Source organism: Amblyomma mixtum, chromosome 8, assembly GCF_055824585.1.
Source record: "Amblyomma mixtum isolate Tamu chromosome 8, ASM5582458v1, whole genome shotgun sequence".
Classification (NCBI taxonomy): domain Eukaryota; kingdom Metazoa; phylum Arthropoda; class Arachnida; order Ixodida; family Ixodidae; genus Amblyomma; species Amblyomma mixtum.
In genome coordinates this window covers 105,475,064-105,488,671 of record NC_143019.1, presented here as the reverse complement: position 1 = coordinate 105,488,671, position 13,608 = coordinate 105,475,064, and the positions used below count along the sequence as shown (strand labels likewise).

General features: G+C 48.4%; 1 protein-coding gene across 1 annotated transcript in view; it reads left to right on the top strand.

The window, feature by feature from the left end:
- LOC149333781 (uncharacterized) overlaps nucleotides 1-13,608 on the top strand; it is a 170,926-nt gene that overhangs the window by 14,964 nt on the left and 142,354 nt on the right. The window contains exons 5-6 of the mRNA XM_089557801.1: nucleotides 8,625-8,756; nucleotides 10,851-11,000. Coding sequence (XP_089413927.1) covers nucleotides 8,625-8,756; nucleotides 10,851-11,000 — 282 coding nt within the window. The remainder of the gene's footprint in view (nucleotides 1-8,624; nucleotides 8,757-10,850; nucleotides 11,001-13,608) is intronic.

The window sequence follows — 13,608 nt, the reverse complement described above, 5'->3', positions numbered from 1 at the left end:
GCCTGGAAATAATACGCAGAAATGCAAAGAACATGCCACACTTTCTTTATGTGCCCATACCAAGGGAAGGACTGGTAAATCTGGGCGACTACACAACTGAGGCTTGTTGCCTTAACTTGGCCTGGAAATAATACGCAGAAATGCAAAGAACATGCCACACTTTCTTTATGTGCCCATACTAAGGGAAGGACTGGTAAATCTGGGCGACTACACAACTGAGGCTTGTTGCCTTAACTTGACCTGGAAATAATACGCAGAAATGCAAAGAACATGCCAGACTTTCTTTATGAGCCCATACCAATGGAAGGACTGGCAAATCTGGGCGACTACACAACTGAGGCTTGTTGCCTTAACTTGGCCTGGAAATAATACGCAGAAATGCAAAGAACATGCCACACTTTCTTTATGTGCCCATACTAAGGGAAGGACTGGTAAATGAGGCTTGTTGCCTAAACTTGGCCTAATACACAGAAGTGTGAGCTCGTTGTACGAATGTTTTTGTGTGAACGATGAACTACGCAGTTGAAAGAGAAAAAAAGATTAGTGAAAAGACGTTCGCCCTTGTGGCAATGTGATTTTCGGCAACCGCTAGTATGCTGTGAATTCCTGATGCCAGTCGAGGGCATTAGTAACTGTATGAAGTGGTTGAGCAAACAAGGGAAGGGGGGAGGGGCTCGTTATAAATATGAATGAAGCCGACAGCCACAGAAACCAAGGGGCACAGGGGATTTTTTTAAATTTATTTATTTTGTTGTGTTGATCAATTTAGAATATTACTGAATATGTTATCGCTTAAAGTAATTGATTAGAAAAGCAGAAGAAAAAACAACCACATGCCGCCGGTGGGATCCGAGCCCACGACCTCCGAATTACGCGTCCGGTGCTCTACCTCTGAGCTACGGCGACGGCTGTCAGATCTTCTGTTTTCGGGGGTATTTATGTTTACAAGTAACCTAACCGTGAGAGTGTTCAACAGCGCCACCGACGTTCATAAGCGGCGGACGTAGAACGTCCTGAGTTAGCGCAGGTGTGACGTAGAACGTCATTGAACGGAGAGGGTGGAAGCTATGCTAGGCTATCGGATCCCACCGGCGGCATGTGGCTGTTTTTTCTTCTGCTTTTCTAATCAATTAGCTTTAAGCGATAACATATTCAGTAATATTCTAAATTGATCAACACCACAAAATAAATAAATTTAAAAAAAATCCCCTGTGCCCCTTGGTTTCTGTGGCTGTTGGCTTCATTCATTGTATGAAGTGGTGTGTGATGAGGTGCAAGTTATGGGTATAGTGGCGTAAGGTATGAGCGTGCGTCAAGCTTGCCAGCGTGCCTCATGTACTGTAATGCATGGTTGCTTATCCATCCATAATCCATATCAAGTGAATGATATGTAGCGGTGGCATAGTAGTGCGGTGTTCACACTGTTACCTTTAGTTTGGAGGAGCGTTGTGCCACGTGCAAACAACGCGAGGGTGACCTTGGCCAAGCCTACCCAGGCAGCACAAACCGTTGGCCCAATATTGGGAGTCTGTTGGCTATGTGTGGCCCTATACAGGGCCAATGTTGCCTTCATTGTCCCCATAATGGCACTGCCACAATGTGCCATTTCCAACATTGGCCCTACTTGTCCGATGTTATCCCCATATTGGCAATGCCACTTAGTTACACCTCCAACGATGGCCCTACTTGTCCGATGTTTTCCCCATATTGGCAATGCCACTTAGTTACACCTCCAACGATGGCCCTAAAAGTCCGCTGTCGTCCCCATATTGGCAGTGCCGCCTCATTACACCCGCAACAATGGCCCTACTTGTCCGCTGTTTTCCCTGTATTGGCAGTGCCGCTCCACGACACACCAAAGGATGTCCCTGTGATTATCTGTGGTTATTTCTCTCAATCCGTTGTTTTTTTAATATTCGGACTTTTTATTTATTTATTTTTTATGACCAACAACAGCGCTAGCGTCGAACTCTGACGCGAAATTACAATAGAAAGCGCGATGTAATTGATCGCGCGAAAGTGAGCAGAGGTCAGATTCATTCACGAAGGTATACGAATTTTGAAAAGCGGCGTCTTTTGTAATTATGGTATGCAAAGAAAAAAAAGAGAAATAGGTGCCACAATCAAGAAAATGAAATTTCGATTCGGGGAATGGTATAATAACGCACTAATTAACGTACTGCCTCGCATATCTCTCGCATACCTCGCATACCACAGCCCCCGATTATAGGTTGCCGGTTCAAATTCATGTCTCAAGATATAGGCTCAGCTTAACTAATAAGTTTATGCTGCACGAAAGGCTGAATCGTATGACACAATCCGGAACACAATGCCTCACCCACAGGATGCTCACCCTAGAAAAAAACAAATAAATCGCTTTTTCCTCTACTACAATTTAACTAGGTCACAAATTACTGCGTGGCGCATTTGGAGAGAAGAAACGATCTGAGTAAAACGGGATTTTGGTTTTATCGCAAATAAACTGTTGACGTGAACAACTTGCTGCACATTTACTGCGTGAAGAAGCAGCAGACGGGAAAGAAAATGTAGATGTGTTGAGGATTTGCGGGGTCGCAGCGGAGCACCAGACAGAGACGACCAGCGTGGCAGACTTCTAGTTCCGGACTGCGCGTGCCGGGCGTGCGATCCGAGCACGCGCTGTCGTTCTTTATTTTCTTCTGTCGCGGGAACGCCGATCGCAGCGCCTGCGCTTTATAGCGTCGCCGGGCGCTACAGGGCCCCCCGCCTAGACGGAACGTCGAAATAAACGCGCCGACGGGGCAGAGATGGAGTAGCCACGGCAGGCAAGCAGGCGGCTGGAGTAACAGTGTTCCCACGGGGTCGCTACAAGGTCCGGTAAGTTCATGTCGGGGGCCGGGAAGAGCTGTCGGGTGGAGGGCACGGGCTCAGGTGGACGAGCCTGGCTGCTGCGCAACGGGCGAGGGATGCAGAAAGGGGATGGTGATGACAGCGGCAGCCGACATGAAAAGTCACCCAGGAAACGTCGACGGGATGGCCGGAAACAAGTATTGACGGCAACTGGTACGGCTGACAGTGCGCTCGAGGATAGCCTGAAGATACACCGGCGGCCAGTCTTGTGAGCGTTTGCAGTGCGTTGCCCCAGAGGGTGTGGCAGATGGTGCTCGAGGCGGCGAAACAACTTCAAGGCAGGCGTAGGCGGAGTGAGCAACGGGCGGCTGCCATCTGGCGTGAAAGCCATGGCCGACTCGATACTGGTAGCACTAGTTGGAGAAGTAGGGCAGAAGTCCGGCACATGAGCATCGAAAGGAATGGGATGCGCTGGGGCTCCGACCACAGGCAGTGCTGGATGGGGCCCGCCCAAACGCGTCCATGCCGCAAGCAGGCCACCACCTTCGGTGGCTGTGTCGTCTGTCGCGGAGGCAGAGTCACTTGCGAAGCTGGCAGATGCCCAGAGAGCCATGGTAAGCGGTGCGGGTTGCGCATTGTGAGCGACAGGGCTCTGATGGGGCTTGCAGGCGCGTCTCGCGATAGGAAGCACAGATGGGCTCACCGGGAATGGGCATGAGGTGGCGGCCCAGCGAGCGGTGTCAAGCTGCTTTGAAGATGCAAACACCGGCGGGGAGCAAGAAGGGCCCACATCAGTGGACTGGTCGGGCTTGAGAGAAAGCGCTGACACCGGGTAAGGAACCTTTTCAGGCAAGGTGGGGCTGGTGGCAACCGCCATGCCTGTTACTGCTGTCACCGGGTTGGCCTTCTCACCCTGCTCCTGATGACGATTAGTGCTCTGCGGACCTTCTGAGGGGCTGGGAGTGTGACAAGCAGGCTTGGTCGTTGTCGAGGGCTCTTTATCATCAGCGGGCGACGGCTTCAACCTCACAGAAGAGGCCTGCAGAGCTGTTGGCGGTAGTGACGAGGTAGATGTAGATGCCGGAAGCCTCGGCACGGCTGCTGCCGCAGAGTCGTCTTTGGCTGCAGGAGGCTCTGGCGACAACGCCACTGAAGCGCAAAGAGGCAGGGCCAGAGACGCGGGTACGATAGGAGTGGGAGAAGGACGCGAGGCGAAGCTCGTGCGGATCCCACCTGGTGTGGCGTCGAGAGAGACAGCCGGGCTGGAGACGCTGGACGGGAGTGGCGGCAATGCGGCGAGGGGCTGCTGAGGCGGGCCGGGTTCTGATGAAGGCTGCGTGGGCGCGAGCGAGGCCGGTGCAGGGCCAGAGGCTGGCGGCGGCGAAAACGGGTCCGCTGCGTCGTAGAGCGGCGGCGGAACGTAGTAGGCGCCGAAGTACGCCAAGACGGCCGCACGCAGCTCATCGTATGGCCGGCCGCCGAAAGCAGAGTAGGTGAGCCGACGCAGGAGGTCGGGTGGGAGGATGTCGCAAAGGACTTCGTGTTTGAACGGCTGGATGGTGATGCCGTTCAGGTACATCGCAGCCTCCAGTTGGGCGAACCACCCGCCGACGCCTGCAGGCCGGAACGCCGGGAGCGGCGGGTCGAAACTTGGGTGCTGCCAGTACGCCATGCTGGAACGCCGCTGAGATAGAAGGCACGGTTCGCCAGGTCACCACTGTTGAGGAATTAGCGGGGTTGCAGCGGAGCACCAGACAGAGACGACCAGCGTGGCAGACTTCTAGTTCCGGACTGCGCGTGCCGGGCGTGCGATCCGAGCACGCGCTGTCGTTCTTTATTTTCTTCTGTCGCGGGAACGCCGATCGCAGCGCCTGCGCTTTATAGCGTCGCCGGGCGCTACAGATGTATGCTAAATTTTAAAAAAAATGAGCGAACAAACGGCTCTGCTTCCTGAAGCCGCGAAGCTAAGGTGGCTAGGTTTTTTTAATGTCGCAAATTGTCTTGTTATTCTGCTGTGCTTTTTGGGCATTCTATAACGACGGCTCTAGCATACGTTTTTGCTTTAAATTATCACGTTTATCAAATTAAAGATCGGAACTTTTTCCCGGTCGCATTTCCACTAGTTTTTTTTTTTGCCTTTTCTTTGCGCGTATCCTTAATACCAATGAGCTATAACAGGTGCATTGCTGAGTAGCGCGCCGCGTCATTTCGAGCTGGCGCAGACACGTACGGGTGGGCCGCATGACTATGGCTTAGACCGACCTGCCTACACTGGTGTGTATAAAATGTAGGGTATTCGTCGCTCTAGAAGCGAATCATTGGATTATATTGATGAATGGTGTTGCTTCGACGTATGTCATCCTACTCTGTCCGCCACAAGTATCATATATGAAACACTCAAAGAACACGCATTGTTCCCGCTAATTTTATTTATTGTTTTATATTTCCGGTATTTTCATAGTAACACATTTATCTCAGCTTCAACCAAAGAGGCACACGACCGCAGAGATTACGCTAATGTTTGGAGCCGTTTTGTCGAAATTCATGCCCAAGCTCCACGTTTCCACTTCCAACATCTCCGCATTGTCGTTTCCTTGCCGCTTTTCACGTGCTCAACTGCCTATGGCGCATCCTCCGGACATTCCGGAATTCTTTCACTCATTTCAACCCCTCCTCTCCACCCCCTTTTTGAAGTCCCATACAGCCGCCTTTTGCCGGGCCGAGCCTCTTTGTTGGAAGAGCGCTGGCCCTCACCATGCTGGGAGTAATTTTTTCTTTGTGATTTTAGGTGCACAGACCTTCTCTAACCTGTTTTCCCCTCGCGCCCAACTAAGCGCAACGCCGCTCATCCACCCTCCCTAGATTTTTTTCTACCCCTTTTTCAGCTGCCGTTTCTCTTGCTGCAGCAAATTCTCCGAAAAATATAAGAAACCTGTCCCATCGTCGTCTCCTCCTTTCCCGAAAACTCGCCCAACGAGTATCGCCTGTAGCTAGCAAGGCGGCGAAAAGCCACACAACCAGCGTGCCGACGAAGCATGCGCGCTCAAGCTGACGCCGTTCGTTGTCGAGAATCCACACCCGATACGAATTCAGTAGCCTGGCCTGCAAGATTCTATTTGTGAGTACCACCATACTTTTATATTGAAATGTGTTCGGAAATGAATATGGTTCTTGGCGTAATTGCCGCTTTGAATCAGCGTCGACCTTTTTTTTCCCCGGCAGGAAAAGAGAAAGCGACAAAGCACTGGCGCCAACTGCTGAATGCCAACTTTCACAGCGAAATGTCTAGCGCAAGGGCATGCACAGAATGGTGGGAACTTTATTTTTCAGCTTTGATAAAATGGATTTACCGAACGTTGACTATCTCTTCAATCACCGTGGCGGAGTGTTGTGTGGGCCGACTCATGTTGCGTTCATTACGACATTGGTCGTCTATCGTTTGTGCAAGATGAGTACCAAAAGCGCTTATTCTTTCACTGCAGCAGTTTTCTGGCCGCGTGTAATATTCCCGTGCCGGGTGCCCTTGTCTTGGCCAGTTGCAGGCGTACGAGAAAAAGCGGAATTCCTGGTCCCAGCGAACTTTATCCATGTTGTCTCGGAATTAATCACCCATGGACTATCGGAAGAGTGATTTCGTGTGGTTTTCAAGTAAGATTTCCGTCTGCCCCGTTACATCCATGCCAAGCGGCATCGATAATCTGCTTACTTTAAAAAAGTGTATTCGGTCTCCTGCGTTCAGCCCATTTCTAAAAACTGTGCAAGCCGTCTTTGCATGCAATATTATATTTCATAGCGAAAAAAAAATTGCTCAAAACTGTTCAAAGGGGAGGAGCTGCTACCACCTGTGCCATACTTTGCTGGAACAAAAAGGCAAACAACCAGCTCGCAATAGACATGTAATTTTGATAGGAAATATAAAAATAGATTGATTTCTATTAAACACTATATTTATCTCTTTTTGTGACTTTTAATATGTATTTGAGGGTGTGACACGGCAAATTCGGATTAGAAATTAGCAATACGGTGGGAAAAAAATTGTTAAATTCAATTCAACATTTTGCTATTAGTGTGGGGATTTATTAAGAGTCATTTAGAAATTATACTTTCAACATATGTTGCGAGTACCTTCTCGCACACTGCGCGCCACTAAGATCAATGTGATATTTTATTTCTTGTCTTTTTTCTGCGATGGTTGTACTTACACTCATGATCACATCATGCACCTCTTTGCAGCGGCGATGTGCAGCCAGGTCATCGTGCAAGAGCTTGGCGAGGAATTTGTTTCAAGGCACTGCAAAAGTTCTTTTACAACAGGAGTGCAACGATTAGTGCCGATATGACTCATCGATTCAGCGGCTCCGGTACAGTGCATTTCACGATGTACTGGCACCGTAGATGCAATAAATTTCGTTCTTTGAATCCGTTCTTTCTTTTTTGTATGTCTTCTGATTGCTTATATGTAAAATGTTACACATACAAGCTCCGGCTGGTGGAAAACAAGCGGTATATGTCTGCATTGTTGCCGGCCAGCAAGAGGTGTGGTACAAAACTAGGTGGGAGCCCCGATTGCATACAGTTTCCCACTGGCCTTGCAATTGATATGCCACCTATAAAAGTTAGATCAAGGGTGGAAAAGTGGGCACAAGTCGGAGCGAACCTGGGGCTATTATTGATACTGGCGGAATGTGGGCATACTATTGGCGCGAATTTCGGGCCATTATTGACAGATCGACTAAATGTGGGCATACTATTGGCGTGAATGTCGAGCCATTATTCATAGATTGGCTGAATATGGGCATAGTATTGGCACGAATGTCGGGCCATAATTAATAGATTGGCTGAATATGGGCATAGTCTTGGCACGAACGTTGGCCATTTGTGGATAGACTGGCTGAATGTTGGGTCAATGCTGGTAGCTAGACTGGCTGAGTATAGGCACAATCTTGGCATGAATGAAGGGCCATTGTTGGAAAAAGTCTCGGATTGCTCAAATGCCAGTGTAGGACCAATATTCATGCCAATTTCCGCCACTATTTTGCCACTGTTGGACCAATCAATTTGTGCTGCTTGGGTAGCATAGCAAGAGGCCATGCAGAAATAAAATACACATTGCTGGGACTGGGTTTTGCACCCGCGGCGGCGCAACAGATCAACTTGGCTGAAGGCTTCACGAGAGCACTAAACTAGCACACTAAACTAATTCTAGCGCTGTGTATTGCATATCGTCATCTTCATCAACTTCCATTTTCAGTGCGAAGAGGTCAGATCAGCTTAACCTCGATCAGAGCTTAACCTCAGTTTTATATCATCTCCAGATGTCCCGACGACCCAGCAAAGTAAACCCAAGAGCCAACCAGGCTAAACACATGATTTCGCCCGTCTACTCGGTGTAACTCCTTTAGAACCCTGCCGTTTTTTGGGGGCGTCAATTTGATGCGGTAAGCATGGCCTCTACCGCGCAATCTCACGATGAATAATAAAATCACTTTGAATGGTACGCATGCCGCTCGTCCGATGACATTCCGTGCATTGCCTCCACATGCCGGAATACTCTGTTTTCTTTTTATTTTATTTGTACTTCAATGTACAATTGCAAAATAGACTCGCCCAAGGATAATGCGCTCTTGAGTGTACCTCGTGTGCTCTGTAAAAGAGATCTTCTACGTGTACTTATGTTTGGCTGCGGGAAAACGAATTTCGTTTGCTTTACGAACTAATAAGCTATTATTGTGTTGTGTGTTCTCTCTTGTTTGAGTGATGCTACTTTATTTTTTCTGTTCTCTGTTGTTTTGCAGGTGTCCTTTGAGTATACGAAACAATGGCTTCAAGACATGGACTATTCAGGATGTGAGGATATAGTCAAAGTCCTTGTGGGGAGTAAGAGTGACTTGGAGGCCGGAAAAGTGGTTGACAATGCGAGAGCAAGGGCGAGTATAGCACATATTTTTAAAAAAATTTTAAGCGTCTCTTGTGGCTGCAGCAAAGCGAAGAAGAAAGTGATGTCGTTCTCTGGCATAAAATGTAGATGTCAGAATATTTCATAAGTTTTTGATATTTTAAATGCTTTATGCAAACAAATCCTTTTATTTACCTGCGCACACGCGAAGCTTTCAGCATTCGTCTTGGCCGATCCGCAAGGTCCAGGCTTTCGGAAAACCGTCATCTGCATGCTCTAAATGGCAGCTTGTATATTTCATGTTCTTACCTAAAAGTTCTTGAGGGAAAAAAATGTTTCTCAGCTAGGTACAAATGATTCTTTTCCACATAAATTGACTGGTACACGGCGACAAAGGTACACATAAAACACCACTGTCGGTTTTCTATTTTTGGGATGCAATCTTTTTTTCTTTGCTCTCTATCACGCAGTTCTGCAGATTGTACTGCACTGATACATGCAAGTGTAGCCATAGCGGGGTTAAAAAGCCGCTGCGGTAGTTCCTTTACTGGTGTTTTGTTTCGCTATGTATGGTGAAATACGTTTCCTATTCCTCGATAGGACAGTAAGAAAGTCGTTTTTATTAGTTATATGTGTGACCTGCGCGATGACCATTTTTGAAAAGAGGCATCGTAGGACACGAATGGCGTTTGTCTGAACATGTCTTCCTATACTTGTCCGTATACCCCCGCCCTCCAGTGTCACGTATGCAATCATGAGCAATGAGAGGGAACAGAGTTTCACCATTAACTTATTGATAATGTGTGCCAAGCAGAGGTTTTTAAGGCGGAAGCCTGTAATGTCTCATCTTTGTAAGCAGCAGTTGTCGACAGAAAATGTCACGCTTTTCAATTGGTGGAAACGGTCATGACGTCATAGTGCGCAAATTTCAAACGGGGTTAATTGTACTTTGGCTAGTAACTATGCAACCAATTGAAGGGATCGTATAATGATGCTCCAAGTAAGTGGGACTGAGCTTAGTTAATTGCTTAATTACCCACTTAGCCTAATTAGCTTTACTAGTCAGGCCATATAAATAAATAAAACCGGTTAAGAAATTCGTCGAGCTCAGGAATCGGACCCCGGTCTTCGGCGTGAGAGACGAGCATGCTATCCACTCCGCCATGCCAGCTCGATGGTTTGGAATGAACAAAGGCGTGAATACGGTGTCTTCACTCACTCTCATCCTCCTCCATTCCCTTCCGGCGAGGTTTAGGTGTCCACCGACAAATGAGAGACAGATACATTTCCTTTCCTCAAAAACCAATTTACCGACGAGCAAGGCGTAGAACCGAATCGGCGATTGCGTTCTATGGACTCCTTGGCAGCGTTGCAAGACGCTGTCGCGTTCCACTCTTAGGGGCGAAGCTTAACATCTTAACTACACATCAGTGACCACACTTTAAGTCAAAAAAGTGCCCCCCCCCCTGAATTTTGTGACACAGTTACTGCGTAATTTCCTTTCCTCAAATACGATTTTCATTTTCTTCACTACGGCTCCTCTATGTCTATCTTCTTTCACTCCCACTTCCTCCCTTCCTCTACGGTGCGGTTCAGGTGTCCACCGAGATGACACAGAATTACTGCGCCATTTCCTTTCCTCAAAAAGCGTTGCGTTCAAAGGACAAGGCATCGCGCCGAACGGGAGGTGGCGTTCCGTGGACTCCCTGGCAGCGCTACAACGCGCTGTCGCGTTCCACTCCTAAAGGCGAAGCTTAAGCGTCATTAATTAGCAGTTAATTAGTATTCAGCCATTAATCGGTAATTAACCATTAATGAGTGATTTGTCATCACTTAGTAATTAGTACTCAATTACATGTGACGCCACCAGTGCCACAGAAACAGCGAAGGTGGTGCGGAAAACGCTTCCGCCTCTACCCACTTTAGACAGTCAAAGTGCCCCCTGAATTTTTCTTTTATAACTAGTTTTTATCTTGATGTACATTGTACAGTATTCAATTTCAAATTTAGTTATGACCAGAAAATTGGCTATTTTGTAGTCTCAAATTTAGTGTAGCTATCACCAAAACGTTGTTTCCTCTCACATTGCTCACGGCTTTACGTGTCCCCACTGCCTCGATGACAGGAGCTGGCGGACCAGCTGGGTATTGCGTCGTTCGAGGTCAGCGCCAAGAGTGGCGCAGGAGTGGAGGAAATGATCGAGCACATGGCGACCAAGCTGTCGAACCACCACCGCCGTCCAACCGCTACTGCCGGCAGGGGCGGCAAACATGTAGTCACAGAAATTATAAAATGGTCTATAGACTTTCTATACTTTTTATAGACTCTGTAGACATCCTATAGACTTTTACTTTTGTCTATAGAAAGTCTGTAGAAAATCTATAGACTAAAGTCTATACCTGCCTCAATTTCCTTTTCTCTATAGACTCTCTATAGACTAAAGTCTATAGCTGCCTCAATTTATTTTAGTCTATAGACGGCCTATAGATTCTCTATAGACTTAAGTCTATAACTACCTCAATTTCCTTTCGTCTATAGACGGTCTATAGATTATCTATAGACTAAAGTCTATAGCTGGCTCAATTTCCTTTTGTCTATAGACGGTCTATAGACTATCTATAGATTATGGTCTCTAGCTGTCTTAATTTCCTTTCGTCTATAGACGGTCTATAGACTGCCTATAGACTGAAGTCTATAGACTGAAGTCTATAACTATCTTCATTTCCTTTCGTCTATTTCTATAGACGAAAGGAAAGGTCTATAGACCAGAACCAGCCCGCCGGCAATCACGGCGGCAAGCAAGTCGCGGATCACGGAGGGCACCGTGCTCTAGCTTCGCGTTCTGCGTCTCACGCGCGAAAGGTAGGAATCGGCTGCTTGGTATCGAAAGCAACGACTCGCAGTTATTGAGGGCTGCGTGCCGCAGACTGCAGAACATGCAGCTGATCAAGCTCGCACTCGTATACATCGGCAACGACAACGCGAGCGTGTGCTTTCGGTGCACTGTGTAAGCTTCAAGCATAGGACGGAAAAACTGCCCGTGCGTTGTTTATCAAACGACAAGCCGTACTCTCGGATTATTGCGTGCTTGCTTACTACGCAGTAAGTATATATGACTGGTATGACCGCCGACGATCGACCCTGGTGGACTCTGCTGTGGTCGTTCTACGCTGGTAACCTGCTTCCTGTAAGCTGTAAGCAGAAAAGAATCGGGATACATTCGTTCAACTGTAGTCTGTCGGCCGCCGGCTTTTGCTGCGGGCAAGGAACGCATAATCTCGTCAAAAGCGCATATCAGCTTGTTGAACGTCCACCCAAAACAAGCGGGTGCACTGTATAAATTTAGCTGCGTCGTTTCTGTAATAATACAGCTTTATAGCAGAGAACTGGCACTGGAATGAAAGGCGCTACAATAAAGCCCTGCGTGTCGGCGCCTCACGTTCCGCGTGTGTTTGCATGACGATCAGCGCTAGAGCTCATTTTTATCTCTTTTTTAAATGAGCCAAACGCGAGGAGGTGCATGCCTAGGGTAATTCTAAGATATTTTGAGCATATGTGGCAGAAGGCCCGAGCATGAAGCTGTACAACAGTTGGCGATCGAATCAGCACTTGGTCGGCGCGACAATTATTGCCCGCAGAGATGTCTCGAGCAATGTGCTCGTGGGGGCTTTTAATAAAAGACATGTTTCAGTCAAGCGTTTTTCAAAGCATATCCACTTTAGCACTGCGCCAAACGCAACGAAGACCATACGCTCCCGTATCGCGCTCAACCAACACTTCGTAAAACACGTTCATCACATGCATATATGCGTGCGTCTGAACGCGTACTCAGAACTGGAATCCGGTTGCTCTCGTGAAAGGCCTCGAACACCATCGCAATATCCGCCGGGCGCACGAAATTAACGGCCGAAATATTTTGTGAATCAGCTCGTATGCGATCGTAATATGAAGCGAGCAATTGTGCTTGCGAGGTGGTGAGACGATCGAAATATGATCGCGCATACGCACGCAAAACATATCAATAAACACCGGGAACTACCGCAAAAGGTGCCATTGCAGGCGACACAGTCGATATGCACCGTGGCCTAGTCGAAACAAGCACCTGCATCGCGCAAAACATCGCATGAAGAACCGCGGTCCTTCTAGTCCTTAAAAAAATGGCCGCGCGAGCTTCCCGCTACCGTACACCTCTCTGTCGTCTGCTAGCTGCCCGAGCGCTGCCAGCACAAAATCGTCCTGGCGAGTGTGGCCGCCGGCTGGCAGCCCGAAACCGCCCAGCCAGAGAAAAACGAACACGTTCCGGGCAGCCACCGGAAGTGGGCGGAGCAACCCGAGAAAATCGAGCGCGCTTGAGCTGACCGCAAGCAACCCGCGGGCTGCCAGAGGCGGATAATCGAAGAAGCCCAATGTCGTTTAGCCTGTGAATGACGGCCGAAATGGAACTGTGCGTTAGTTAGCGCCGTGTGAGCTCAATTTACTTTGCACCTCCGAAAACGTACTTACATACACTCTCGTTCTGTGGTGGATTACATTTGTTTTCTAATCTTTGTGTTATCGCCTGTGTGGACCTTGGAGTGCTGTTCTTTTTGAGGTGTGCATTTCTTGCTACGTATGGACGCTCGCTCGGTGCGCGTCGTGGACGCCGACGTTTCAGCAAAGGTGTCTTGTAACGCAACAGACTGGAGCGCGAGACGCTTGTCAAAGTTGTAGTCAAGCGGCGCTGGAGGAATGCGTGTAGTGTGATGGTATAAAATTCTTTGCCGGCGCGAATGCCCGGCGTGCTCAAACACCGCGAAGAACCCACGAGCTCCACCTGTCTCCCCTTCGTTGCACACGTACGGATTCCTCCATGTCTGTCATCAGAGCCGTTGGCCGCCGCCGCT